Source organism: Solanum tuberosum, unplaced genomic scaffold, assembly GCF_000226075.1.
Source record: "Solanum tuberosum cultivar DM 1-3 516 R44 unplaced genomic scaffold, SolTub_3.0 scf00227, whole genome shotgun sequence".
NCBI classification, from domain to species: Eukaryota; Viridiplantae; Streptophyta; class Magnoliopsida; order Solanales; family Solanaceae; genus Solanum; species Solanum tuberosum.
In genome coordinates, this window is record NW_006239150.1 from 601,254 (window position 1) to 628,182 (window position 26,929).

The following is a 26,929-nucleotide window of genomic DNA, read 5'->3' on the forward strand; positions in this document are numbered from 1 at the left end:
GGGGTAAAACAACATATTTCAATTTTATTTTTATTTTAATAAATATTAATAATTTATTTAATTTTTGTCAACGGAATATTTTTATCAATGTGAAACATGTTTAAACTTAATAGTTTAAGTATGAAATTTAAGAACAGGAATTAACTTAAGTGTTCTTTTGATACTTCACTCATAAAAAAGAAAAAAGAAAAAATAAAAGGCAAAAAATTGAATAACACGACAGAGAATTTCACATTGTCGGTATTTTATTTCTTTTAGTCAGGTTAGAAAACCTTATAAAATACAGATCCGGCTCCCCTACATTACCCCTTCCCTCCATTTTGTCAAGTGCACATCTAGATGAGACACATGTATCTTATTTAAAATTTGAAGATCAAGATCATATTATATTGACAAGTATCATAATCATAGTTAAGTCAATTAATTTTGGAAAACTACTCTCCAAATTTGATAAGAACAAAATATTTTCTACATATTTTGATATTTATTAATATTCTTAATTTCATCTTATATTTTTATATTCAAATGTCAAAGTGTATTTGACAAAAAATTAATAGATTCAAACTCTTCATGTTCTACCATTTTAATATTTAAATTTTGTCAAGTACAATTTAATTTTCTAATATTAAAATCTCACAAAAAAAAGATTAAAGAACTATCAATGTTGACAAAAATCATAAATAAAAGAGCAGGAAAATAAAAATAAAAAATAAAAAGACGGGAGGTTATTAGATTCAAACGTTAAATACCAAAAAATATTCTAAGGAGAAAAATGTGGCTATTGTGTTTGAAAGGGAAAAAAAATATGTTTTTTAAAATATTCTTTTTATCTTTTTTTTTTTTTGAGATAAAAAGTAAACTTGTTTTAAAGGCAAAATGTTTTTTGAAAATTATTATCTATCACATTAAATATAAATGTTTCATGTTCTACCATTTTAATATTTGAATATAAAAATATAAGATGAAATTAATAATATTAATGAATATCACCATATGTAGAGAATATTTTGTTTTTAGCAAACTTGGATTAAAGTTTTTCAAAATTAATTGACTTAACTAAGATTATGAAACTTGTCGATATAATATGATCTTGACCTTTTAAATTTAAATAAGACAACATATCTCACATTTAGATGTGTACTTGACAAAATGAAGGAAAAGGGTAATGCAAGGGAACCGGATCCATAAAATACATTCGATTAAAATAATCAACAAATTATATATCCATCCATATAAATAGGATTTTCTTGTAAGCAATATTAGTCACTGATCTGATAACACTCTTTTAGTATTAAACTTTGTATTAGTCATGATGCAGACTACAAGTTTCTCCCAATTCAACATTCCGTCGATTGTAGGGGCGTCACCTCCCCCTACAACCACCATACTCCGTCGCAAAACCACCTCATCACGGAGGTTATCTCCGGTCCTCGCGGTGGCTTCACCCACATCTCGCCATCAGGTCACTCACTCAATGCCACCAGAAAAATTGGAACTCTTCAAGTCATTAGAACCTTGGGTTTCCGAAAACATCCTCCCACTCCGCAAGCCCGTAGAGAAATGTTGGCAGCCCATTGAGTTTCTCCCTAACCCATCTCAAGGGCCCGAACAATTCGAGGAAGAGGTTCGGGCCCTAAGGCAACGAGTTTTAGGGCTTTCGGATGAGTACTTTGTTATGCTTGTGGGTAATATGCTAACTGAGGATGCTTTGCCTACTTATCAAACCGTGATTAATACGTTTGATGGAGTACGCGATGAGACTGGATCCAGCCCATGTCCATGGGCAATATGGACACGGGCATGGACAGCTGAGGAGAATCGACATGGTGATTTGCTACGGACCTATCTTTATCTTTCAGGGAGAGTGGACATGTTGATGGTTGACAAGACACTACAATACTTGATTGGAGCTGGAATAGTAAGGCTTCTTCTGAAAATCTGTAGAGAATTATTTAGTTAAATACTGTACCAGATAACTAAAAGATGCCATAAATAAGTTAAATATATATGAAACCACCAAATATATGATATTTCTTTGCACTAGACAAGTACATGAAGCATAATAAATAAAGATATGCTAGATGGGAGTTACACATTAATTAAGCTTGAGGTATTTGTACCTTATTCATATTATTAGATGACCGATAAACAACGACGTTATTATTTTTAAGAGTATATTGTTTTAAGTACTATTTTTTAACCTGGTTTAAATGTGAATAAATAATTGACAAAGACCTATGGTCATCCAATTTTGAGTCTACCACAAAAAATATATTTTTCTATATTTATCATATATATTAAAGTTATTCAACTTTAAGATTATCACACATAATTAACTTTTTTAGTTTTTGACACTTAAAAGTCATTTAACTTTAAAAGTTATCGCACAAAAGACAAATGAAGCAAAACATTTAAGGAGGTTTATGAAATTTCTCAATCATAATTAATTTATTTTTGTAATATGGAGTCATATTTTTTGTACAAAATATATAGAAAAGTTCAAGTGATATTTATTTTATAGTTAACTAAGTTAAAGTTGAATGACTATGAACGGTAATTATTTGATCATGTAATAAGTAGTTTTTGAATTTGAAAATACTATAGGCAGTGGTTGCATGCAACTTCTTTTGTCATATATTTTTGAATTTTGCATATGTTAGGACATCGGAGTAGAGAACAATCCGTATTTGGGCTATGTATACACATCATTTCAAGAGCGAGCCACGTGTTTGTCACATGGAAATATGGCTAGGCTAGCTACAGAAGGCGGAGACCCCATGCTAGCACGTATATGTGGAACCATTGGTGCGGACGAGAAGCGACACGAACATGTCTACACAAGAATTGTTGAGAAGTTGTTAGAAGTGGACCCAAATGCGACTATGCTAGCTATTGCACACATGATGAAGAAGAAAATCATAATGCCAATGCATCTTATGTATGATGGGCAAGATCTGAATATATTTGAGCACTTTTCTGCCATTAGTGAAAGACAAGGGATATACACATCTCGTCATTATGCTGAAATATTAGAATTTTTTATAATACGATGGAAATTGGAAAAACTTGAAGGCTTAATTGCCGAGGCAAGGCGTGCACAGGATTATGTGTGTGGACTTCCACCTAGGGTTAGGAAGTTGGAAAGTAGAGCCAAGAAAATAGAGCCACGTCAAGTGAAGTTTAGTTGGATCTTTAACAAACAAGTGATTGTTTAGATGAATTGATTTGTCATAAACAGAGGCAAATCCAGGATTTGAAGACTCTGGAGGCACCAATATTATCTTAATTTAAGCATTAGCGAAAATTTCAAAGGTCAAGGTGGGTTTGTTCTACTGAATGATCATGGGTTTGAATTTCTTATTTAGCAATTTAATGTTATAAATAATCCCCCTTTAAATCCAAAACTTATAATAAAAATAGTAAAATATGGTTCTTGGGCTAAACCTAGGTCGCGAGAGCAGATGCACTGGCCTTTACCAGCAGTACCAAGTGTCATCCTATGCTTTTCATGAGGAGTTACTTATATTTAATTTCTGTCAGTTTCTCAAGATGAAATACTAGTAATTGAGTGACTTTTGAGTTATAAAACACAATTGATTGATTTTTTAGGAGAAATATTTTTAGTTGAGTAACTTTATTAACAAAAATATCTTTAGTCTAGTGGCTTTTAAATCATAAAATAAAATTGATCGACTTATTAAGAAAACTATTTACAATTGAATATTTTTGGATTATAAAACAAAGATTAGTAATTTTCTAAGATAATCGTTCATAATTTAGTGATGATCCAAAATATTAACTCCTTTCGTTTTGTTTTATGTAAAGAAAGAAAATACCCAAAAGTGATGCATTAGAAATAATGCAATTTTAATTGTCTCTCACAGTTGCTTATTGGGCATGTAAGAAATTTTACACAAATCTGGTGTTATGAACGAATTACATCCTACTTTTTTTCAAATTACAAAAATTCCTTAAATTTGATGAAATTCGAATACCATCCCAAAAAGTCCTAATACTTTGCGTCCTGATTTAGAATATATCCCTCAACGTCTCGATATAACACGTAAAGCTCCCAGCCCAAATTAAATTGCAAACAATCATGGAAACTTTAGAGTAGCTATACTTCTTTTTTTCTATGCGTCATTTATGAATTAGGGCAATCAGTTAAAGAATCAACAAATTATATATCCATCTATATAAATAATAAGATTTCCTTGTCAACAATATTGGTCACTCTTTAGTATTAAACTTTGTATTAGTAATGATGCAGACTATAAGTTTCTCCCAATTCAACATTCCATCTATTGTAGGGGCGTCACCTCCCCCTACAACCACCATACACCGTCGCAAAACCACCTCATCAGGGAGGTTATCTCCGGTCCTCGCGGTGGCTTCACCCACAACTTCTCCATCACGCCACCAGGTCACTCACTCAATGCCACCAGAAAAATTGGAAATCTTCAAGTCATTAGAACCTTGGGTTTCCGAAAACATCCTTCCACTCCGCAAGCCCGTAGAGAAATGTTGGCAGCCCATTGAGTTTCTCCCTGACCCATCTCAAGGGCCCGAACAATTCACCGAAGAGGTTCGGGCCCTAAGGCAAAGAGCTTCAGGGCTTTCGAATGAGTACTTTGCTATGCTTGTGGGTAATATGCTAACTGAGGATGCTTTGCCTACCTATCAGACCTTGTTTAATACGTTAGATGGAGTACACGATGAGACTGGATGCAGTCCATGTCCATGGGTAATTTGGAGCCGGGCATGGTCAGCTGAGGAGAATCGACATGGCGATCTGCTACGAACTTATCTTTATCTTTCAGGGAGAGTGGACATGTTGATGATTGACAAGACACTACAATACTTGATTGGAGCTGGAATGGTAAGGCTTACTCTGAAATAACATTATGTAATCAACGGTTGCATGCAACTTCTTTTGTCATGTGTTTTTGAATCTATGGATATGTTAGGACATCGGACTAGAGAACAATCCGTATTTGGGCGTTGTATACACATCATTTCAAGAGCGAGCCATGTGTTCGTCACATGGAAATATGGTTAGGCTAGCTATAGAAGGTGGAGATCCCATGCTAGCACGTATGTGTGGAACCATTGCCACGGATGAGAAGCGGCACGAACATGCCTACACAAGAATTATTGAGAAGCTTCTAGAAGTGGACCCAAATGCGACTATGCTAGCTATTGCAGACATGATGAAGAAGAAGATCATAATGTCGATGCATCTCATGTATGATGGGAAAGATCCAAATATATTTGAGAACTTTTCTACCATTATTGAAAGGCAAGGAGTTTACACATCTCGTTACTATGCTGAAATATTAGAATTTTTTATAACACGATGGGAATTGGAAAAACTTGAAGGCTTGATTGACGAGGCAAGGCGTGCACATGATTATGTGTGTGGACTTCCACCTAGGGTTAGGAAGTTGGAAAGTAGAGCCAAGAAAATAGAGCCACGTCAAGTGAAGTTTAGTTGGATCTTTAACAAACAAGTGACTGCTTAGATGAATTGATTCGTTAGGCGAACTCAAGATTTGAAGACTTTGGATGCACCAATATTATCTTAATTTAAGCATTAGTGAAACTTTCAAATTAAGGTCAAGGTGGGTTTGTTCTACTGAATGATCATGGGTTTCAATCTCTTATCTAGCAATTTAATGTTATAAATAAGCCCCTTTAAATTCAAAATTTATAATAAAAACAGTAAAATATAGTTCTTGGGCTCAAACCTAGGTCACGAGAGCGGATGCACTAGCCTTTACCAACAGTACCAAGTGTCATCCTATTCTTTCCATGGGGGCACTGTTACTTATATTTAGTTTATGTCAGTTTCTCAAGATAAATATATATACATTTTTTTCAAAATTAACGGGTGCACAGGCATTCCCACCTATACAAGTGGGTCTGCCTCTGGTCATAAGGATGTAAAACAAAAGCTTAATTATCCTTTCACTGATAATCTTTTTCGCTAAGCTGGTAAAATAAACTTATCTTGAGACATATATACTTCTTATTAAATCCACATAGGGTTACCATTAAATATACTTCTTGTTTGAATAATCTTGTCAAAAAAAATTAAAAGTACCTATATATTTGGGAGAAACTACGTACTTTTGTCAGTTTTTGCTTAAAAGATGGAAATTAAAACAATTTTTGCAACCACTCAAATCACTCACTTTCACCTATAATCACTACAAGAAAAATGAAACTAGCTACAAAGTAAAACTAGTACGTTGTTGTAGCTAATTAATTAACTATGGCGAGCAGAACATATATGCGTGCAAATGAAGAGGCAAAGACACTACGTTTTAATCATCTAATACATTTTTCATTTTTGTTATGGATACAGTTAGCAGACAAACTAGCTAGGAACTATTTTTTTCTGGAACGGTTTTGAATTTTACTACTCCCTCCGTCCCATTTTATGTGAGGTTGTTTGGCTCGGCACGGAGTTTAAGAAAGAAAGGAAGACTTTTAAAACTTATGGGCCAAAATAAATAATAGAAATTTGTGTGACTATAAATTATTTCATTAAGGATAAAATAGACATTTCATAGTTAAATTATTACTTAATATAGAAATATGTCATTCTTTTTGAGACTAACTAAAAACGAAAGTAAGTCACATAGATTTGGATTATATATGTTCGTCCTTCGCATGAACACTAAAATGTGTAAGGCTTGGTTCATTTTGTTTTAATTAATTCGTGAGTTTATTCTGAATTTTACAATCTTGATTAAGGATCAGATACGCATCAATCCGATCTATTGTATGAATTAATATGAATGGAACTATCTATCTCTCAGATGGATCGGGAAACTAATGAGGAACTAAGGGATTAAGAGTTTAATTCCTAGGTTGCAAGAGGTTATAATCTAAAATTTTGCTCAGCAATTTAGTGAAGTTGTTGAAGAAATACTATGTGAGAAAACGTGATTTTTTCTTTCTTGAACAAGGAAGTTTCCATAAATATTAGTATGTGTCTTGATGTTTTGTAGTCTTTTTTCTTATGTTCTTACACCGTTCTCAGTTAAAGACCTGATTCCTTGACTCGTGGTGGATTCTCACAAGCCATTAAGAGAAAATGATATTTCAATTGTTGATTTTTCAGATGGTCACTCAACTTATATGTATTATATCATAAAGTCATTTTCTTTATTGAGAAAATGAAAATCAAGAAAAAATGTGACTTTATGAGATAATAACAATTAATAGAATGATTATCTGAAAAATTAACTCTTCGAATTCTAATAGGTGTGCTTGATCAATCACTACAACAAAAACATTTTTTAGCAGCAATAAATAGACAGATCAATAAAGGGTGCTAAAGTCTTTACCGGCATTAGTTAAGTGTCATTAGATCCAATGTCGCTAAAGACTTTAGGAACATATACAAATAGTGCTAATTGCTGTTAAAAATACATATTTAGCGGCAATTAAGCTATTATTGTTAATTAATTGTGCTAAAGATATTTTTTAGTGTAGAGAATAAAAATAGATTATATTGATTGTGGACCATTTTATTTACGACCCTATCAATTGGCTTCATTTGTCAAAGGAGGCAGTTAACATTAATGTCATAGCTTGAAAATTATATAGAGGAAACATGTGGGTTAAGCGTAAACTACGTCAAAATTTAATGTATTCTCTTTCAAGTAGTAGTAATTCCCCAAGCTAAATGAAGGAGTCTAAACACTCTACTTCTTAAAGTTACGTGCTGAAAAGATAAGAGGATAAAGAGAAGGCAAGAAAAAATAAAAAGGAAACACAGAAAATAGTTTTGTCTAACTCAATTCATTTATATTTACTTCAAGGGTTAAAGGGTTAAAAACACATAAAATTATTTCACTTTATTGAATTTTCTACCTGAATTATTAAAAGTATGAGTTTTCTACTTCAACTATCATCACTGGTTAGCGAAACACACCTAGACGTTGACTAGATCAAATGTTTGTCTAAAAATACTTCTAGGAACGTTTGCCCATAAAATCTTCATCCACAGTCATATATAATATCTTTATTTTCTGACAAATTATTTTTAAAATATATTTTTAATTGACTTCTTTAAAATTCTAAACTTTCCCCTTTCAAGTCGGAAATATCAATTCCATGACAAAGACGAGACCACGTCTAAGAAAGTGGAGAATATGGGGATAGTTTTAACCTTTTAACCTAATATTAATTTATTTAGATTTGACATGCTGAAATTATTTCTTCGCATTGACTTTTTAAAAATCAATTAATGGGTATATTTTTTTAAATAAACTTAATTTGTTAGATATGTTCTGAATAAGTCTATTGAAAAATTATTTATTCATAAAATGCATTAATTGTTGATAATTTTTATACCAAATATTCATTGATGAAGCTTCAACAATGATAATGGTGAAGAAGGTATAGTTGTATAGCTAAATAAGAAGAAAGAAAGAGAAGAAAAAAGGGAAGTTAAAAAAAATAGGCAACTCACTCTCTCAAAGAGAGTGAAATACAGAGTCCGAAGCCGAAGGGGTAAGAAAAATTCCAAAAGGGCAACAAAATTAATTATAGAACCAAAATGGCAACTTTCTAACGGAGAATTTGGCGACTAAAATCAGGGCAGCCGCCGCAAGGCACGGAATTTCGTGCGCCTTGCGAGGCGCAGCCATCATGCGCCTTGCAAGGCACATGAAATTTAGCGCCTTGCGGTGGTTTTTTTTTTTTAATTAAAATATTTCATTCCATGTATTAAGTATATTATTGGGCTTAATTTTAGGATATTCGTAAATCTTTTAATTGTAGATAGAGTTTAAATATATTATTATTATATTATTATTATTATTATTATTGTTAATATTTAATTTTTACATCTTTATATTTTAAAATTAATTAATTTCTAAATTCAACATTTAAATAATTCTATATAAATAAAATTTAAATATATATATATAAATTACAAACAAATAAAATTTGAAAAAAATAATATATGTAAAAATGACAAACAAACAAAATTTGAAAAAAAATAAAATAAAAAAATAATAATCCAAAGTTAACAAGGCGCAGGGCACCTTAGCCTTGTAAAGGCGCAGGCATTTCATTCCTTAAATTTCCCGTGAAACTTTTACAGTGTTGAATCAAATCAACATTGTAAAAGTTTCATGTGGGTATATGTTTCAACAAAAATAAAAAAAAATTCAATTAATAGTAAAAAATTATTAGATAAAGTGAATTTAGAAATTAATTATTTTTAAAATATAAAGATCTAAAAATTAAAAATTAAATATTAACAATAATAATAATTATTATAATATATTTAAACTCTATCTTTAATTAAAAGGTTTTACGAATATCCTAAAATTAAGTCCAATAATATACTTTTAAAAAATAATCAATTTTTATAAAACTATTTTAAGATTTTTACTTATTAATTTAAATTCATACAATATTTGAATGAAATAAAAACTCCAAAATGAGGGCCAACCTTAACATGGAATGAAACTGAACAATTTTTTTTTTGGGATATCAATTCCACGACAAAGACGAGACCACGTCTAAGAAGGTGGTGAATACATGGTGATAGTTTTAACCTTTCACCTAATATTAATTTATTTTGATTTGACATGGTGAAATTATTTCTTCACATTAAGTGTCACGTGGCAGGATTTTTAAACAAAAGAGAGAGTGTACACACATTATCTGAAATTAGTCTAGGTGTGTTTCGCTAACTATTGACTGATAGTTCAGGTAGGAAACTGACGCTCTCAATAGTTCTGATATATTTAGGTATATTTTTGACCCTTACCTCTTACTTGAAATTTAATTTCCTTAAACCCAAGCGCAGCATTCTTTTATGTGATTCCCCCTTACAGCTTGTTTGGATGATCCTTACATAATGTTTGTTTTGTTGTCTTATTGTTATTTTAAATATAATATTTATTTTGTTTGTTACTTAAATTTTATTATATCATTAATTCATTGTTCTATAATGACAAAAAAATTATTTATATATAGCGATTGATTTGATTTGATCGCTTTGTTGATTTATTTATTTTCCTATGTTACCCTTACTTATTATTTAATAATATTAATTTACACTTTATTCTTTCATTAATAATAATTCTACCTCGTATTGATTTGTTTTCTTTAAAATTTTATAAGCTTATTCTTTAAATTGTTGGTGCATGATATTATAAAATGACAACGGAATTCATACACACTACTCAAACATTAATAATTAAAACATGAATCCCTACACCAATTTCAACAAATCCAAATGTAAAATCAAAGAACAAAATGCTAATCCTTTTCAGGCTCAGATTGCGGACGAATGTTTTATTTTCAAATCAGCTTAAAAAATGGTCATAAGTTGATAAAACATCTAAAAGACTTCATCCATTTTCTAAGATTTTCCTACTATTGTCATGATCCAAAGAGGTCATGATGGTACACACCCTGTAAATTCAATTTGGTGTGTAAGTCGAATGATATAACACATACAAGACTTCCAAAAAAAAGTCAGGCCAAAACTAAAGAGAAAAGAAATAAAATAAAGATGTTCTCAAAAGCTGGTATCATAAGCACAAAGAGCATCTAATATACTCTTAGTATCTAAAACATCTAAAGACTTCGAAGAGAAATTAGAGACAATGAAAGCTAGAGACCAATGACGATCCGAAAAGCAGGATCTCACCACAACTCCGAATGGAATCACCGACTAGATTTGATCAATCACCACGAGGAGTCATCCAATAAGTCTTCTTGAGGCAGTGAGGAGTCATCCGAAAGTCGGTACGATCCTATCCTATGCTGGCTACGTAGTTTTGTGGAGTTTCGAGTTAAAAATAGACTCTTACCCAAATTGATGATCGATACTACTCCCAGGATGATCAATATCAATATGCTCAATAGTTCTCTGAGAGAACTTACTTTACATTACTTTTACTTTCCTTTACTAAAGTACTTTTCAGAAAATCAATTATACTATTTCTCTTTCTGAACTATCAAATAGTACATATGAAACCACTCGTATCCTTTCTTTAAAAATTCATTTCAAAACATGCATTTAAAATGTAACTTTTGGACTCGCCTTTCAAGTCCAAAATCGATATATCAGAAATCTTATATATTAATCTTTATATAAAAAAAAAGGTTCATGTGATACAAAGCATGAACAGAAATTTAAAATTCAATATGCATAATAGAAATTAAAATCTCAACGGTTAAGGAATTGGAACTCAGAATAAGAAACACAATTGAATTTGGATTTCAAAAAAAATTGCGGATATAATTCTATACATAACGTTTCACTGACTGAATTAAGATGTAGGGCGTGCGAACGAACTAATCCATCACTATGAGTAGCCTTACATATCTGGAAGAACAAAGTACTTGAAGAAGTTTCAAGAAGAACTTAATTGGAAGCCTTAAATGCCTAGATTTTGTCTTTCTTGCGGTTTTCTTTCTATGTAGGGGAGTTGAGAGCATAGGATTAAAAGAAAATTGATTACTTGATGGAATATATTCCCCTAATTGAAGTTAAAATATCATGGTTTGGGCTTAGAAAATATGGGAAAAGACAAAAGAAACCCCACTTAAAAATATGTTAAAAACCTTCCACGGGGCCATCTATGGTTCATGGTTTGATCTACGGACTGTAGATCCCATCCCTGAAATTCATATAGAAGTTTTACGACTCAGAAGTTCATTCTACGTGTGCAAATTACAACCTGTAGAAGTTCGTATGACCCGTAGATGGGTCCGTATAAATTGGACCCAAAAATTTGACTTTCAATACTTTTTCCACAAGTCATCAGTATGGGTCATAGCCTTTTCTACAACTCGTGGAAGTGATTCTTAGGTCACTGACTCAGAAAACTTTGTTGTAGTAGTCTCTGGTAAAACAATCATAACTTTTTTTACTCTGAACTCAAAATAAGGCTCGGGTCGTAGAGAAATGATGGCATCCCACTGAGTTTCTTCCTGACCCATCTCAAGGGGTAATGATTGTATATGTATATCGGTTAGATAATTATATATATGTAACTATCGTATATATGTATCAATGATTGTGTTTGTATATCTGCATACAATTTGAATTTGTATACAATTGAATCGAATTAAAACATTTGTATATCAAATCTCTCCCTCGCTCTATACAACACAAATTATACATAATATTTTGTATAATTTGTGTTTGTATAAAGTGAGAAAAGAGAACTAGCAGGGGAAGATTTGTATTGTATAATTATAAGTGTATAAGACGAAGAGATATGTATTTGTATATGCAGTTTTCTCTTACTTTATACAAACACCAACACAGTTTATACATTTGTGTTTGTATAAAGTGAGAGAGGCGAGGGAGAGTGGCGAGCGAGATCAAGGAGAGTGGAAAGCGAGATTTCTGGGGAGAGAGACGAATGACAAAGTGTTTGCTACAAATTAGAATTAAATGAAACTGTGGTTATAACATTTATTAATAGTTTGCTATTTTATACAATTTTCCCAAATTAATAGCTAGAAAAGAACTTGTCTTATCTTAAATTTTAAGAAGAGATAGTGTCAAACATTTATAAGATAAAGAAACAAAAGAAAAAGAGAGAAAACTATGTACATGAAAAACTAAAGAAATGAAAAAAGGTTAATTGAAGCTTGTACTAAAGCATTAGAGCATCACATCCTTAAAAAAAATCATAGAAACTATAAAGTAGCTAAACTTTTTTTTCTGTGTCATTTATGAATTAGGACTTAGGTTAGCTAGTGGCTAAACAAACTATATATCCATATAAATAAGATTTTCTTGTAAACAATTTTTGGCCACTCATCTAATAACACTCTTTAATTAAACTTTGTATTAGTCATGCAGACAACAAGTTTCTCACAATTTAACATTCCGTCGATCGTACAGGCCTCACCTCCCCCTACAACCACCATACTCCGTCGCAAAACCACCTCATCACGAAGGTTATCTCCGCTCTACGCAGTGGCTTCATCCACATCTCGCCACCAGGTTACTCACTCAATGCCACCAGAAAAATTGGAAATTTTTAAGTCATTAGAATCTTGGGTCTAAAAAAATGTCCTCTCACTCCGCATGCCCGTAGAGAATTGTTGGCCGCCCATTGAGTTTCTTCCTGACCATCTCAAGGGCCCAAACAATTCGAAGAAGAGGTTCGGGCCCTAAGGCAACGAGTTTTAGGGCTTTCAGATGAGTACTTTGTTATGCTTGTGGGTAGAGATGTCAAAAAGGGCCGACCCAGCCCCACCCAGCCCAAGCCTTGCGGGCCAAGGAATTTGAAGGGCTGGGGAGCGTCGGCCCTTCATTTGGTAGGGCCTGAAAATGATCAACCTAACCCGACCCTAGAAGGGCCGAGGGATGGGGCGGGCTAGCCCTTCTTTTATTCTTTTTTTTTCTTTTTCTTTTTTCTTTTCAAACTCATAATTTTATAACATCAAGAAAATGAGAAGATTTTTAAATCAAATATGACAAATAATGGTGTTGTTTCAATAACACTAGCAAAAATCTAGTGTAATTAGCATGTATCTCGCATACCAGAACACTAGCAAAAATTTAGTGTAATTAGCATGTATCTCGCATACTGGATATGCGAGTGAGATAAGAGAGTGACAAGCAAGATGGGAGGGAGGCGAGGGTGCGAGATTTGTATATGTATCTTAGATACATGCGAATCTACTTGGATAAAGTGTATCTAGAACAAATTAACCTAATTTTGAGTACATTTTTCTGAGATACATGTATCTAGGTACGAAGATTCATAATATTACAACATAACGTGTATTTAAATAATTAGATTATATACTAATGAGATTATTATAAATTACTCTTAAATAAAAAGTTTTGGCCCATGGGCCGACCCCGGCCCAGCCCCGATCAAGCCTCAAGGGACAAAGGCTTATATGGGCCGGGCTTATAAGCCCTAGTTTTAGATGGGCTTGAGAAATCTTATCCCAACCCTACCCCAATATCGGGTAGGGTTGGGCCGGCCCCATGGGCTAAGCCCATTTTGACGACTCTACTTGTGGGTAATATGCTAACTGAGGATGCTTTGCCTACCTATCAGACCGCGATTAATACGTTTGATGGAGTATGCGATGAGACTGGATTCAGCCCATGTCCATGGGCAATTTGGACTCGGGCATGGTCCGCTGAGGAAAATCGACATGGTGATCTGCTACGAACTTATCTTTATCTTTCAGGGAGAGTGAATATGTTGATGGTCGAGAAAACATTACAATACTCTATTGGAGCTGGAATTGTAAGTGTTACTCTGAACATTATTATAAAATTATTTATTTAAGATAGACCTATATACAACATCATATAACCTAAATAATGCAATAAATAAGTTAAATGAAACAACCAAATATGTTGCACTACTCCTAAAAGAAGTAACGAACATTAATTAAATGTTTAATTTACTACCCTTTTGTTCCAAATTAATAATCCATCCGTTCAATTTTACTTGTCACTTATTTCTAAGAGATTAACTTGTGTGCACTGGCTGTGTAAAGTTTTTTACACCATCAGGTAAGTTAATCGATCTCTATGTTAATCTCTATCTCTAAAGAGTTTAAGTTTTGTGTACCGTCAATGTATAAGATTTTCTACACTATTAGGTAATTTTTAAGATAAACATGGTAACTTAATTAAGTGATTAATAAAATATATTTTTGAATATAATTATAATTACGGTGAAATATAGTAAATTAAAATTGAGTCCTCTTTTCTTCTCTAACCAAAATTAATTTTAGTTATCTTCTTAATTAACCAAGTTTATTTGTTTTGCTACATTTGAATTTTTTTTCATCTGAAGTAATTTTCAATGCCACAAATAATTTCTTAATTGTCGTTGTTTTTTCTTTTGAAATTTTGGCAAAGTCATGATCCGTACACACAAGAAGAAGAATTTAAAAAAGTAGCAACTTATTATTCTGATATGCAATATTACGATATCCCAAATATCTTGAAGATCAAAAGGTTGATAACAATATAATCACTAATACAAATATAATTATTATCCCTAAGAAAATTCACAAACAAGAAAACATGATTTTTACTGAAAATAAATGAGAGATCAATACGACGAAGACGCAAAAACTAAAAAAATAGAACAAGAAGATAAAGAGATAGAACCAAAAAACATCAGATTCAGAAAACCAAATAAACTTGGGTAATTAAGAAGATAACTATAAATTAATTTTGGTTAGAGAAGAAAGAGGACTCAACTTTCCTTTGGTATATTTTACAGTAATTATAATTGTATTCAAAAAAATATTTTATTAATTACTTAGAGCCTGTTTGGCATTGCTGCTAAAAACTGCTTATCTTTAGAAGCACTCTTTTAAATGGCTTTTTAAAAAAATGCTTTTGAAAAAAAGTAATTTGGGTTTGGCTAATTCATTTGAAAAGTGTTTTTGACAAGCAAATTGTGTTTGACTAATCTTTTTTAAAAAGTGCTTTTGAGAGTCAAATTACAAAAAATGGTAAGTACCAATGTACGTTTAATACTGAGATTATTTTATAGAGAGAAACTATTTTAAATATCTATTAGAAATTTTTTAATGAAAATATGCATATTCAAATTTTCATTCAATATTATACATAAATAAATAAATAAGGTAAATATTAATATAATATTAACATGATGACTTAAATATAATTCAAAATATCAAGAAAAATAAATTAAAAATTATTCCACAAATTAAACCACTATATACAAAAAATTCACCACAAAAATAAATAACATCCTTCATATTTTTAATCCTACAAAAATGTTGTTGTTACATTTATTTCCGATTCTGTAAAATAAGACGTAAATTAATATACAAAATTTAAAATAATAATAATAGTATATAAACATAAAATAAAAAATTATTATATATATAAAAAAAAAATCGTGTATGAAACTTAACCAAATTTATGATATATGTTAATTAATTAATAAGGAATATATTGAAAAATACGTATATATGGGAGGGATATTTTAGTCTTCAAGAAAATATTTTTTTGCTTCTACTTTTTTTAAAGAAGCAGAAATTTTTAGCTTCTTCCAACAACAGAAAAACTGTTTTCCTTCCATAAAAGCAGTTTTGAGAATTTGCCATACACAATTTTTTTTTTGAAAAAAAAAAGCTTTTATCGACAAAAGCACTCTTGGCCTCTAACAATGCTAAACAGGCTCTTAATCAAGTTACCATGTTTATCTTAAAAACTACCTAATGGTGTAGAAAATCTTATACACTAACAGTGCACAAAACTTAAACTTATTTCTAAGATAGATTTTTATTTTTACTTGCCACTTTTGACATATCAATAAAAGACAATATTTTTTCCCATGTTTTACCCTCAACATTAAATACTTATTTTAAAGACATCATTTAATAGGGGATAGTTTAATAAAATACCTATGTCATTAATTATTTTTTTAATGGTGTGTCAAGTCAAAATATGACAAGTAAAAATAAACGGAGGGAGTAATGTTTTTAATTTGGACACACTACTTAATTAAGTATATTTTATTTTATTTCTATGAAAAAACCATCGCCAAAAGGCTGGGTCTTTGGCTTAAGGGGGTTGGCTTGCCCATTCAATCTACTCAAATCTTGAGAAACTACTCATTTCTAAAAATAAAAAGTGCTTTTATTAACTTAGCTCTAAATAAGGAGTGTTAATAAATTCAAAGACTGCTCATTCCAAATTCATTCGAACAATGTGATACGTAGTCTTTGAATTTGGAATATTAAAGTTTGTGCATTAAAAATCATATAAGAAGCAATTCCCTACAATTTTTTGAAAAATACATATGTTATAAATATAAATTGTCTATCATGTTTGCATCTTAGGACGTCGGAGCAGAGAACAATCAATACATGGGCTTTGTGTACACATCATTTCAAGAGCGAGCCACATTTCTAACGCATGGTAATATGGCTAGGTTAGCTACAGAAGGCGGAGACCCGTGCTAGCGCGTATATGTGGAACCATTGCAGCAGACGAGAAGCGGCATGAGAATGCCTGCACAAGAATTATAGAGAAGTTGCTGGAAGTGGACCCAAACACGACTATAATAGCCGTTGCGTATATGATGAGGAAGAGAATCACAATGCCACTGCACCTCATGTATGATGGGCAAGATCCGAATATATTTAATCACTTTTCGGCAATTACCCAAAAGCAGGGGGTTTACACATCTCGTGATTATGCTGAAATATTAAATTTTTTCATTACAAGATGGGAATTGGAAAAGCTTGAATGCTTGACAACGGGGGAGGCGAGACGTGCACAGGATTTTGTGTGCAGACTTCCACATAAGATTAGGAAGTTTGTAAATCGAGATAAGATATTAGAGTCACGTCCGGTGAAGTTTAGTTGGGTTTTTAACAAGCAGGTTTGTGTTTAAATGTATTGATTTGTAATAAATATGCAAAATTAAAACTAGTACATCCTTAAATTATTCGTAGCTAATTTAACTAACAGGAGTAGAACATATAGCGAATATGCTTGCAAATGAAGAGGCAAAGAGACTACTTTTTTATCATGTCTAGGAGTGACAAACGAGCGAGTCGAGTTGAATATGAGTCAATCAAAAACGAGTTAAATAAAAATAGATAAAGTACTCGACTCGACTCGACTCACATTTTAAATGGGTAAAAACGAATTACTCAATGGATAAATATGAGTACTCATATTATAGTAGAGATCTTGTTAAAAGCTTTAAAAATAAAATATTTTTAAATTATTTTTTTTATCACTCCACCCTCCCTACCCCCCTCCCCCCATCCCATAAAAAATAGTTTGTTTTTTATATATAAAAAAAGAAGAAGTTCTTTTTCACCCAACCCCCTACCATCCTCCTCCCCATTCCAAAAAAAATGAAAATTAAATTTTTTACTCACAATATCCATCAATAAAAATCACATTTTCTTTTATTTATTTTGCTTGTAGTTAATTTTAATTTTCAGCTCTTTCAGAAATTTGTTGCGAACAGGGAGATCTCATTATAAAATTTGAACAATTCTCCTTTCTTTGAGTAGGATTCATCTCACCCGATTTTAAAGCTCCCTGCCCAAATTAAATTGCAAAACAATCATGGAAACTATAGAGTAGCTACACATTTTTTTCTCTGCGTCATTTATGAATTAGGCACAAATTATATATCCATCTTTATAAATAAGATTTCCTTGTAAACAATATTGGTCACTCTTTAATTAAACTTTGCATTAGTCATGATGCAGACTATAAGTTTCTCCCAATTCAACATTCCATCGATTGTACCGGCGTCACTTCCCCCTACAACCACCATACACCGTCGCAAAACCACCTCATCACGGAGATTATCTCCAGTCCTCGCGGTGGCTTCACCCACATCTCGCCATCTGCAGGTCACTCACTCAATGCCACCAGAAAAATTGGAAATCTTTAAGTCATTAGAACCTTGGGTTTCTGAAAACGTCCTCCCACTCCGCAAGCCCGTAGAGAAATGTTGGCAGCCCATTGAGTTTCTCCCTGACCCATCTCAAGGGCCCGATCAATTCGAAGAAGAGGTTTGGGCCCTAAGGCAACGAGTTTTAGGGCTTTCGGATGAGTACTTTGTTATGCTTGTGGGTAATATGCTAACTGAAGATGCTTTGCCTACCTATCAGACTTTGTTTAATACGTTTGATGGAGTATGCGATGAGACTGGATCCAGCCCATGTCCATGGGCAATTTGGACTCGCGCATGGTCAGCTGAGGAAAATCGACATGGTGATCTGCTACGGACTTATCTTTATCTTTCAGGAAGAAGACACTACAATACTCTATTGGAGCTGGAATTGTAAGTGTTGCTTTGAGCATTTTTATAAAATTATTTAGTTAAGTTGACCTATAGCATGAGATAACATAGATAGATAGATAGATAGATAGATAGATAGATAGATAGATAGATAGATAGATAGATATATATATATATAGATAGATAGATAGATAGATAGAAGCAATTCCCTGCATAATTTTTGAAAATACATCTTATAAATATAAGTTGTTCATCATGTTTGAATTTTAGGACATCGGAGCAGAGAACAATCCATATATGGGCTTTGTGTACACATCATTTCAAGAGCGAGCCACATTTCTAACGCATGGTAACATGGCTAGGTTAGCTACAGAAGGTGAAGACCCCGTGCTAGCACGTATATGTGGAACTATTGCAGCGGATGAAAAGCGTCATGAGAATGCCTACACAAGAATTATAGAGAAGTTGCTAGAAGTGGACCCAAACACGACTATGATAGCCATTGCGAATATGATGAAGAAGAGAATTACTATGCCGTTGCACCTCATGTATGATGGGCAAGATCCAAATATATTTGAGCACTTTTCTGCCATTTCCCAAAACCAAGGCGTCTATACATCTCGTGATTATGCTGAAATTTTAGAATTTTTCATAACAAGATGGGAATTGGAAAAGCTTGAAGCCTTGACAGGGGAGGCGAGGCGTGCACAAGATTTTGTGTGCGGACTTCCACATAAGATTAGGAGGTTGGAAAATCAAGCCAAGAAATTAGAGTCACGTTCGGTGAAATTTAGTTGGATTTTTAACAAGCAAGTGAATGTTTAGATGTATTGATTTGTAATAAACATGTAAAACCAAAACGTATCATTTTACTAATAATAATAGTCTTTTTGGCTAATCTACTAAAATGAACTTGTCTTTAGTGAATAGCGGTTTGTATTTAGATAAATTATTTTGAGAAGTACTTTTATTATTAGTTTGTGTTTGGTCAATATTTCTAAGTGTTGTTAAATTTCAAATTACGAAAAGATACAGATACTACTAATTGATTTGATAATTATGAAATTTTAATATTAGTAATCTTGTTCTAAAAGAATTAAAAGTATTTATATTTGGAAGAACCTATATGTTTGTCGGACTTCAATAAGAATATCGGGAAAAGGGAAAACAAAGCTTGAAAAATTATTCTATAAGCAAGGGAAAAGGAAATTGATGGTAGTAACAGGGCCAAATTCGTCAAGACACGCAAATTATTTTTGTAGGGAGCAACTGTATGCCTGTAACATACTTTATTTTTACTGATCTATTTTAATGTTATTACAAAAATGCCCCAATACCAGAGACAAAGCAAAGGACATGCAAGTGCTTGAGGCTTTAATAAAAGATATAATACTAAATAGATTTTTTTAATTATAATAAAAGTATATACACATGGAGCCATGTAGGCGCCACGTAGACTAATAAAAATGGTGACATAATAAGTTAACTATATAAGGGCAAATATGTACCCAAAGTTGGATGGTAAGGGTAAATATATCAAAAAAGTATGACGAAGGGTAAATATAATCGTTTTCTAAGAGTACAAGGGCAAATATGATCCTTTTTCGTTGTTAATATCATGTATTTCTGGGTATTAGCAACACAATGGTTTTAATGCATGCATTAACATAATAAAAGACTCAATTGCCCCTCAAAACCCCTTTTTACATTTTTTCCACCATAATAGTGGAGGGTATCTTTGTAAATATTTTTTATGCAATGCATCAAACCAAACAATGCACTAAAATAATCTATGCATAATAAATACAAACATAACTAATAAATGCATTGCTAATACAAACATTATTAATACACTATATTTAGCATTATTCGTATACACTCTGCCAAACGAGCCAAAGACTTTTGAGCTTATAGCACAAGCATACAATGCAACAACATTAATGAAATAACTAATATGCTTTAAAATCTAACTTTAATTACTCCTTGAGGTCCATTCTAGTTTTCATGCTTGACTTTCAATATTAATCAAAAAGTTAATTAGACTAATTGTTCTGATTTATGTTTTGATCGTATTTAATATTATTTCATTTTTTCATCATAGTAAGACTAAAATAAAAAAAAATGTTTTTAATTTTTTTTTTTAATATGACAATATTTTAGACTTATTATTTTTAGTAATCATAAATAATAAATAAATAAATAGACTGAAGGGAGTATAAGAAGCAACCATGTCAACCATAAATTGCTTATTTTCACTTCAATTAATAATATTCTCTCTGTCCCTAATTATTTGTTCACTTTTGAATTGACACACCTATTAAGAAAATAATGATTAGCATAGTGAGTTAATCATTTTACTCCTATTAATTATGAAGTGAATGAATTAAAAAAACTTAAGACTTTCAAAAAGTTCTACCTTTTTCAAAGTAATTAATTGAAGGTATAATAGGTAAAAAGAAATTGTCCTTTCTTGATTTGTCAAAATAAACAAGTAATTAGGGACAACTATAAAAAAAAAAGTGAACAAGTAATTACGGACAGGAGGAGTAACAAGTAAAATAGATCAGACAGTACAGGAAGCTATGTCAACTATTGAGCTACTTGTTCACTCTTTTACTATGAGAGAGAATAACTATGGTTACAAGAACATAAGTAACAATTTATTCCCTTTCGGTTACCATTAAACTATAGTATTATATTGTACTAAAGAAAGTAAAGAAAACAGTAAATTTCTTGGCCCAAAAGATCTTTTACATAATTTTGCTATCACTAAGTGGACACAAATAATAGTGATGATTTAATTTTCATAAGTCAATAATCTTCATAACTTTTACAAAATTGGAACCCAAGAAAAGAAACTTGATCCATGTATGAGAACTCTAAATATATAATTACTTGTCAAAGTGCTGGTTAGATCAAAGTAAATACACCATAATTATCCGCATGGGGGGCCAACGATTTTCTTAATATTTTTCTTTTATAGTCCCAAAAGGACATAATAAAGAAGGGTTACTGGTAATGGAACCAACCTCCCAAATATAACCCTGCAAAACAAGAGAATAAAGTCATTTCAAAATTATATCTTTTATTTTGAAACTAAAGAATATTTATAATGCAAGGGTAAAATAGGTATTTAAAAAAATTGATTTATAAAGAAAAGTTTGACGATGTCAATGATTTTATACCTAATTTATTAAACACGCATTTTAATAAATTTATGTTAGATGTGTTAAATTATATATCATAATCGAAATAAGAATTTATCAATAACTAAGGGATCGAAAGTAATTAAGATGAACATATCCAGTACTTAGTATGTCTGGATGCAACCCATATTCTCTAGCGAAGACGAATGGAACGATTCATTGGGGAAGAGCTGCCTGAATATTAGGTATAAAATTAAAATTTTATTTCCTATAGTCTTAATTTATTTAAACTTATAATATATGATAAAATAGAGTTTTTTTTTTCAAATGAAAAAAATGAAAATTCTCTACAACTAAAAGTTTTGAGTTCATGCATGCTCTTAAAAATGTTATTACAAACTTGAATAATTAACATCATGGAAACAGAAATGGTGCACGAATTGTATTAACACTCATAACTCTCCATCATCATACTCTTCTTCTCCCAAAGAAACGATTGAAGACTTTGAAGAAGAAAGAAGAAAGAAAAGAGAAAGAAGAGGAAAGAAGACTTCAGACAACTACCCTTCAATAATTGTCTGAAGGTGACGTGGAATAATCTCAACCTCTAATCAAGAACGAAACGGATCAAATGTGGACCGTTGGATTGATCAGTCTAGAATATTGCACTCACATGTTAGGCATGTGAGGAATAATAGTTTGTTACATATGGATAGGTGCTCTACAAATTAGAAAGTGACAGGTGTATATTGTTGTTGCTTTATTTTATTTTATTCAGTAATTATGCTTGTATATAGAGATCGTATTAGGTATGAATAGATATTCAGAAATTTTCCCAAAATTCTCTACAATTTCTTTCATGGTATCAGAGCAGTAGCTCGATCCAAATCAACATATTCCTTTCTGAATCATCAATTTCCTAAGAAATGGGAACCCCAGCAGCTGAGACTGTTCTTCCTTCTGAAAGTTCTTCCACTCTGAATGAACAACCTAGTCATGTGATGAGGATTGATATACATCACCCATACTTTCTTCACAATTCAGATTCACCTGGGATGAACTTAATCACTTCAAATTTTGATGGAAAAGGATTTCCAGGTTGGAGGAGATCCATACGCATTGCCCTATCTGCCAAGAAGAAACTTGGATTCATCAATGGTACTTGTGCTGCACCAGATCCACAAAAATCCACGGTATGCACAGTGGAGTTGCTGCAATGACATGGTAATATCATGGTTGTTAAATTCATTGACAAAGAAATTGCAGACAGTGTAATTTACTCTAAAACAGCAAAAGAGTTGTGGGATAGCTTGGAGCACAGATTTGGTAGGACAAATGGTGCTAAATTTTATCATTTGCAAAAGGAACTGTTAGGAACTATTCAAGGAAATTCTGATATAGCAGGATACTTTACCAAGCTAAAACGTTTGTGGGATGAACTGGATGCACTCAATATCATGATGTGTTGCTCTTGCGTATGTGTTTGTGAGGGTAAGTCTAAGCTGGTTAAGTCATTGGAGGATCAATGATTGATACAATTTTTGATGGGGCTTAATGATGTTTATGCCCAAGCTAGGGGAAACATTTTGATGATGAACCCATTGCCTAATGTTGACTATGGTTATTCACTCCTTTTACAGGATGAAAACCAAAGGGAAACATATGAGCACAACTCATTCTCTAATGATGCTATAGGTTTTATGGCTAATTCTCAGGGGAGAAATGTTCAAAGATCTGGTAACTTTGTCTCAAAAGGAAACTTCTCTCAGGATAACTTTGCACCACAGAGAAACTCCATTCCTAATCAAAGGGGTGATAGAGGGAACTACAAGAACAAGGGGAGAAGGAATAAGTATGATCCAAATGTGTCTTGCACACATTGTGAAAAACTGGGCATGTTTATGATAACTGTTACAGGAGGATTGGATATCCTGATGATTTTGAATTCACTAAGTCCAAATACTTCAATTCCTCTAAGCCTAAAGGGTTTCAAGGAAGGGCAAATGGGGCTTTCCCAAGTGAGGACAACAGTGAGATCCAAGGCATGACACAGCAACATGGAACACCTAGCAACATTTTTGATCAACTCAACAAGGAGCAGTATGCAGCCTTGGTAAAACAGGTTACAAGAGACCTGAAAATAGAGCAGAATAGCACAACAATTAGGTTCAATGCTTCTGCCATTTCTGGTACAGTTCAAAAATACTCTGCCTCATGTTTAACAATGTTTAACTCCAGCACCTGGATCATTGATTCAGGTGCTTCAGAGCACATGTGCTTTGACTCTCAATTTTTCACCTTTTTAACTTCTCTTCCTGTGCCTTTACATATCACATTGCCTAACTCTTTCAGGATAATTGTGACCCATACAGGAAGTGTTCCTATACTGCCCAACCTGACTCTTCATAATGTGTTGTTTGTCCCAGTTTTCAGATACAATTTACTGTCTGTCAATAAGCTATGCACTCAATACACATGTGACCTTCTTTTCACTCCTAGTTGTTGCATTTTACAGGGCCATTTAATGAAGAACAATCAAGTTTTTGGTGATGTCAGGGATGTTCTATACCTGTTGGAGCATGTCAGTCCTAAGTTTAGGATTTTATCTAAAAATATAGTTTCTTTTCCAAAAGGAAGCAATTCCATTTCTCAGTACAATTCTGTTTCTTTTCAAAGTTCAGTCAATGTAGTTCCTAATGTTGATCTCTGGCATGTAAGACTAGGGCATGTGCCCTGCTCAGTAATGAAAAAGTTTGATTTTATCAAGTTTGCTCATAACTCAAATTTTGTTTGTGATGTTTGTCCTAAAGCAAAACAAACTAGACTCTCTTTTCCCCTCAGTCACATTCATTCTAAAAAGATTTTTGATATGATACATGTTGATACTTGGGGACCTTACAAGTCTTCTACCTATGATGGCTTTAGGTATTTTTTGACTGTTGTTGATGATTACAGTAGGGGGACTTGGACTTTTCTAATGGCCTCTAAGAGCAATGCTTTTCCTATCCTCAAGGATTTTCTGGTCATGGTTGAAAGACAGTTTCAGACTTGAGTCAAATGCATTAGATCTGACAATGCCATGGAATTAGGAAAAGGTCATCATGAGGCTCAATTTCTTAAATCTCAGGGTATAATGCACCAGACTTCTTGTGTGGCTATATCTCAACAAAATGGGGTTGTTGAGAGAAAACATAGACATTTGCTTAAACTTGCTAGGAGTCTTATGTTTCACTCTAAATTGCCTATATGCTATTGGGGAGAGTCAATTCTCGCAGCCACTCACTTGATTAATAAACTACCTTCCAGAGTGCTTAAAGGCAAGAGTTCCTATGAAATGATTTTTTCTAAGCCTCCCTCATATGAAAACCTTAAAAGTTTTGGATGTTTGTGTTATGTGTCCACCCTCAGTCACCAGAGATCTAAATTTGACCAAAGGGCTGTGCCTTGTGTCTTTTTAGGCTATCCTACTTCTCAAAAGGGGTTCAAAGTCTTAGATTTGGCTACTAAAAAGGTTTTCTCTTCCAGAGATGTCCAGTTTCATGAAAAACATTTCCCTTTCAATTCTCTTGTTTCTCCTACACCACCAATTTTCTCCTCCTTCCTTTCTAACCTACCTGACCAAATTTCTCATTCTCCTCTACTCCCTTATGAGGAGTCTCACCTTTCTTCTTCTTCCCCTGATTTATCTCTGTCTCCTGATCCTGTCTCTATTCCTTATTCTCCTCCAGATTCCCCTGAACCTTCTCCTCTTCCCAGGAGGTCTGGAAGAGTCACTACTGTCCCTAGCTATCTGCATGACTACATTTGCAATAGTATAGTTCTGACTGACCTTACTGAGGCTTGTTTTATTCACCCTTCTAAGCCTACAACCTTCTCTTTCAATTCCCTCTCCTTGTCCAACCAACACCACCTCTTCTCTCTATCACAGGTCACTGAACCACATAACTTTACCCAAGCTTCTCAACATCCAGGCTGGACTGCTGCTATGCAAGAAAAACTAGATGCATTAGCTTTCAACAATACATGGGAAATGGTGGACCTTCCTCCGGGGAAGAAAGCATTACCCTGTAAATGGGTCTACAAGGTCAAACACAAGTCTGATGGTTCAATTGAGAGGCTGAAGGCTAGACTAGTTGTGAGGGGGGATGTCCAACAACAGGGGATTGACTATAATGAAACATTTTCCCCCGTAGTCAAGATGACCACTATTAGATGTTTACTTACAATTGTTGTCAAGAAAGATTGGATGTGAGCAATGCATTTTTGCATGGTGATCTACAGGAAATTGTCTACATGCAACCTCCTCCAGGTTTTCACCCTCCTAAATCTACCCAAGTTTGCCTATTGCAGAAGTCTCTATATGGGCTTAAACAGGCTTCGAGACAGTGGTATGCTAAATTGGCAGGTGCATTGATTTTCCAGGGTTATTCAAGTTCTCTTCATGACTATTCCCTATTTTTCAAGACTACTGGTGGCCTTACATCCATTATTGTTGTTTATGTGGATGACATTCTCACCACTGGGGATGACAAAGATGAACTTTTACGTATCACTACATTTCTACATACAGAGTTTAAAGTCAAAGAATTGGGTGACATACATTATTTTTTAGGCCTTGAGATCCTCAGAGAACAACAAGGGTTTATTGTCAATCAAAGAAAGTTCACTTTGGAGCTTCTCAATGAGTTTCCTCATACAGGTCCTGATGTCTCTACTCCACTTGACCCCTACTCTAAGCTTACTGCAGAAGATGGACCTTTGCTATCTAATCCTACAATTTACAGGCACTTAGTTGGAAAACTCAACTTTTTGACACATACTCGACCTGACTTGTCATTTGCTGTGTTGAAGTTGAGTCAGTTTATGCAACGACCTACTCAATCACATTATTCAGCGGCACTTAGAGTTTTGAGATACTTGCGTATTGATCCTAGCCAAGGCATCCTTCTTTCCTCTGCTCCGTCACTACAACTCCTTGCCTTATGCGATGTCGATTGG

The 26,929-nt window shown here is 32.9% G+C and overlaps 3 protein-coding genes and 2 pseudogenes across 3 annotated transcripts; all 5 read left to right on the plus strand.

The window, feature by feature from the left end:
• Positions 1-1,302: 1,302 nt before the first annotated feature.
• Positions 1,303-3,215, plus strand: LOC102592490 (stearoyl-[acyl-carrier-protein] 9-desaturase 1, chloroplastic-like). The gene is made up of 2 exons (XM_006356671.2): positions 1,303-1,918; positions 2,661-3,215. Exons 1-2 carry the CDS (start codon positions 1,310-1,312, stop codon positions 3,213-3,215), a joined length of 1,164 nt encoding a protein of 387 aa, XP_006356733.1. The 5' UTR covers positions 1,303-1,309.
• A 1,040-nt stretch (positions 3,216-4,255) lies between these two features.
• Positions 4,256-5,522, plus strand: LOC102592828 (stearoyl-[acyl-carrier-protein] 9-desaturase 1, chloroplastic-like). The gene is made up of 2 exons (XM_006356672.2): positions 4,256-4,879; positions 4,968-5,522. Exons 1-2 carry the CDS (start codon positions 4,262-4,264, stop codon positions 5,520-5,522), a joined length of 1,173 nt encoding a protein of 390 aa, XP_006356734.1. The 5' UTR covers positions 4,256-4,261.
• An 8,517-nt stretch (positions 5,523-14,039) lies between these two features.
• LOC102593168 (stearoyl-[acyl-carrier-protein] 9-desaturase 6, chloroplastic-like) lies at positions 14,040-17,411 on the plus strand (annotated as a pseudogene).
• Positions 17,412-18,237: 826 nt separating this feature from the next.
• Positions 18,238-19,621, plus strand: LOC102593506 (stearoyl-[acyl-carrier-protein] 9-desaturase 6, chloroplastic-like; annotated as a pseudogene).
• A 3,542-nt stretch (positions 19,622-23,163) lies between these two features.
• LOC107062412 (uncharacterized) lies at positions 23,164-24,983 on the plus strand. The gene is made up of 3 exons (XM_015313018.1): positions 23,164-23,406; positions 23,572-23,783; positions 23,849-24,983. The coding sequence occupies exons 1-3, from the start codon at positions 23,164-23,166 to the stop codon at positions 24,981-24,983; spliced, it is 1,590 nt and encodes a 529-aa protein (XP_015168504.1).
• Positions 24,984-26,929: the final 1,946 nt, after the last annotated feature.

Coding starts and splice junctions, on each gene's coding strand:
- LOC107062412 (XM_015313018.1), top strand. CDS start 23,164: ATGGTTGTTAAATTCATTGACAAAGAAATTGCAGACAGTGTAATTTAC. Junction 23,407..23,571: donor TCATGATGTGTTGCTCTTGC/GTATGTGTTTGT, acceptor CTCCTTTTACAG/GATGAAAACCAAAGGGAAAC. Junction 23,784..23,848: donor AACAAGGGGAGAAGGAATAA/GTATGATCCAAA, acceptor TAACTGTTACAG/GAGGATTGGATATCCTGATG.
- LOC102592490 (XM_006356671.2), top strand. CDS start 1,310: ATGATGCAGACTACAAGTTTCTCCCAATTCAACATTCCGTCGATTGTA. Junction 1,919..2,660: donor ACTTGATTGGAGCTGGAATA/GTAAGGCTTCTT, acceptor TGCATATGTTAG/GACATCGGAGTAGAGAACAA.
- LOC102592828 (XM_006356672.2), top strand. CDS start 4,262: ATGATGCAGACTATAAGTTTCTCCCAATTCAACATTCCATCTATTGTA. Junction 4,880..4,967: donor ACTTGATTGGAGCTGGAATG/GTAAGGCTTACT, acceptor TGGATATGTTAG/GACATCGGACTAGAGAACAA.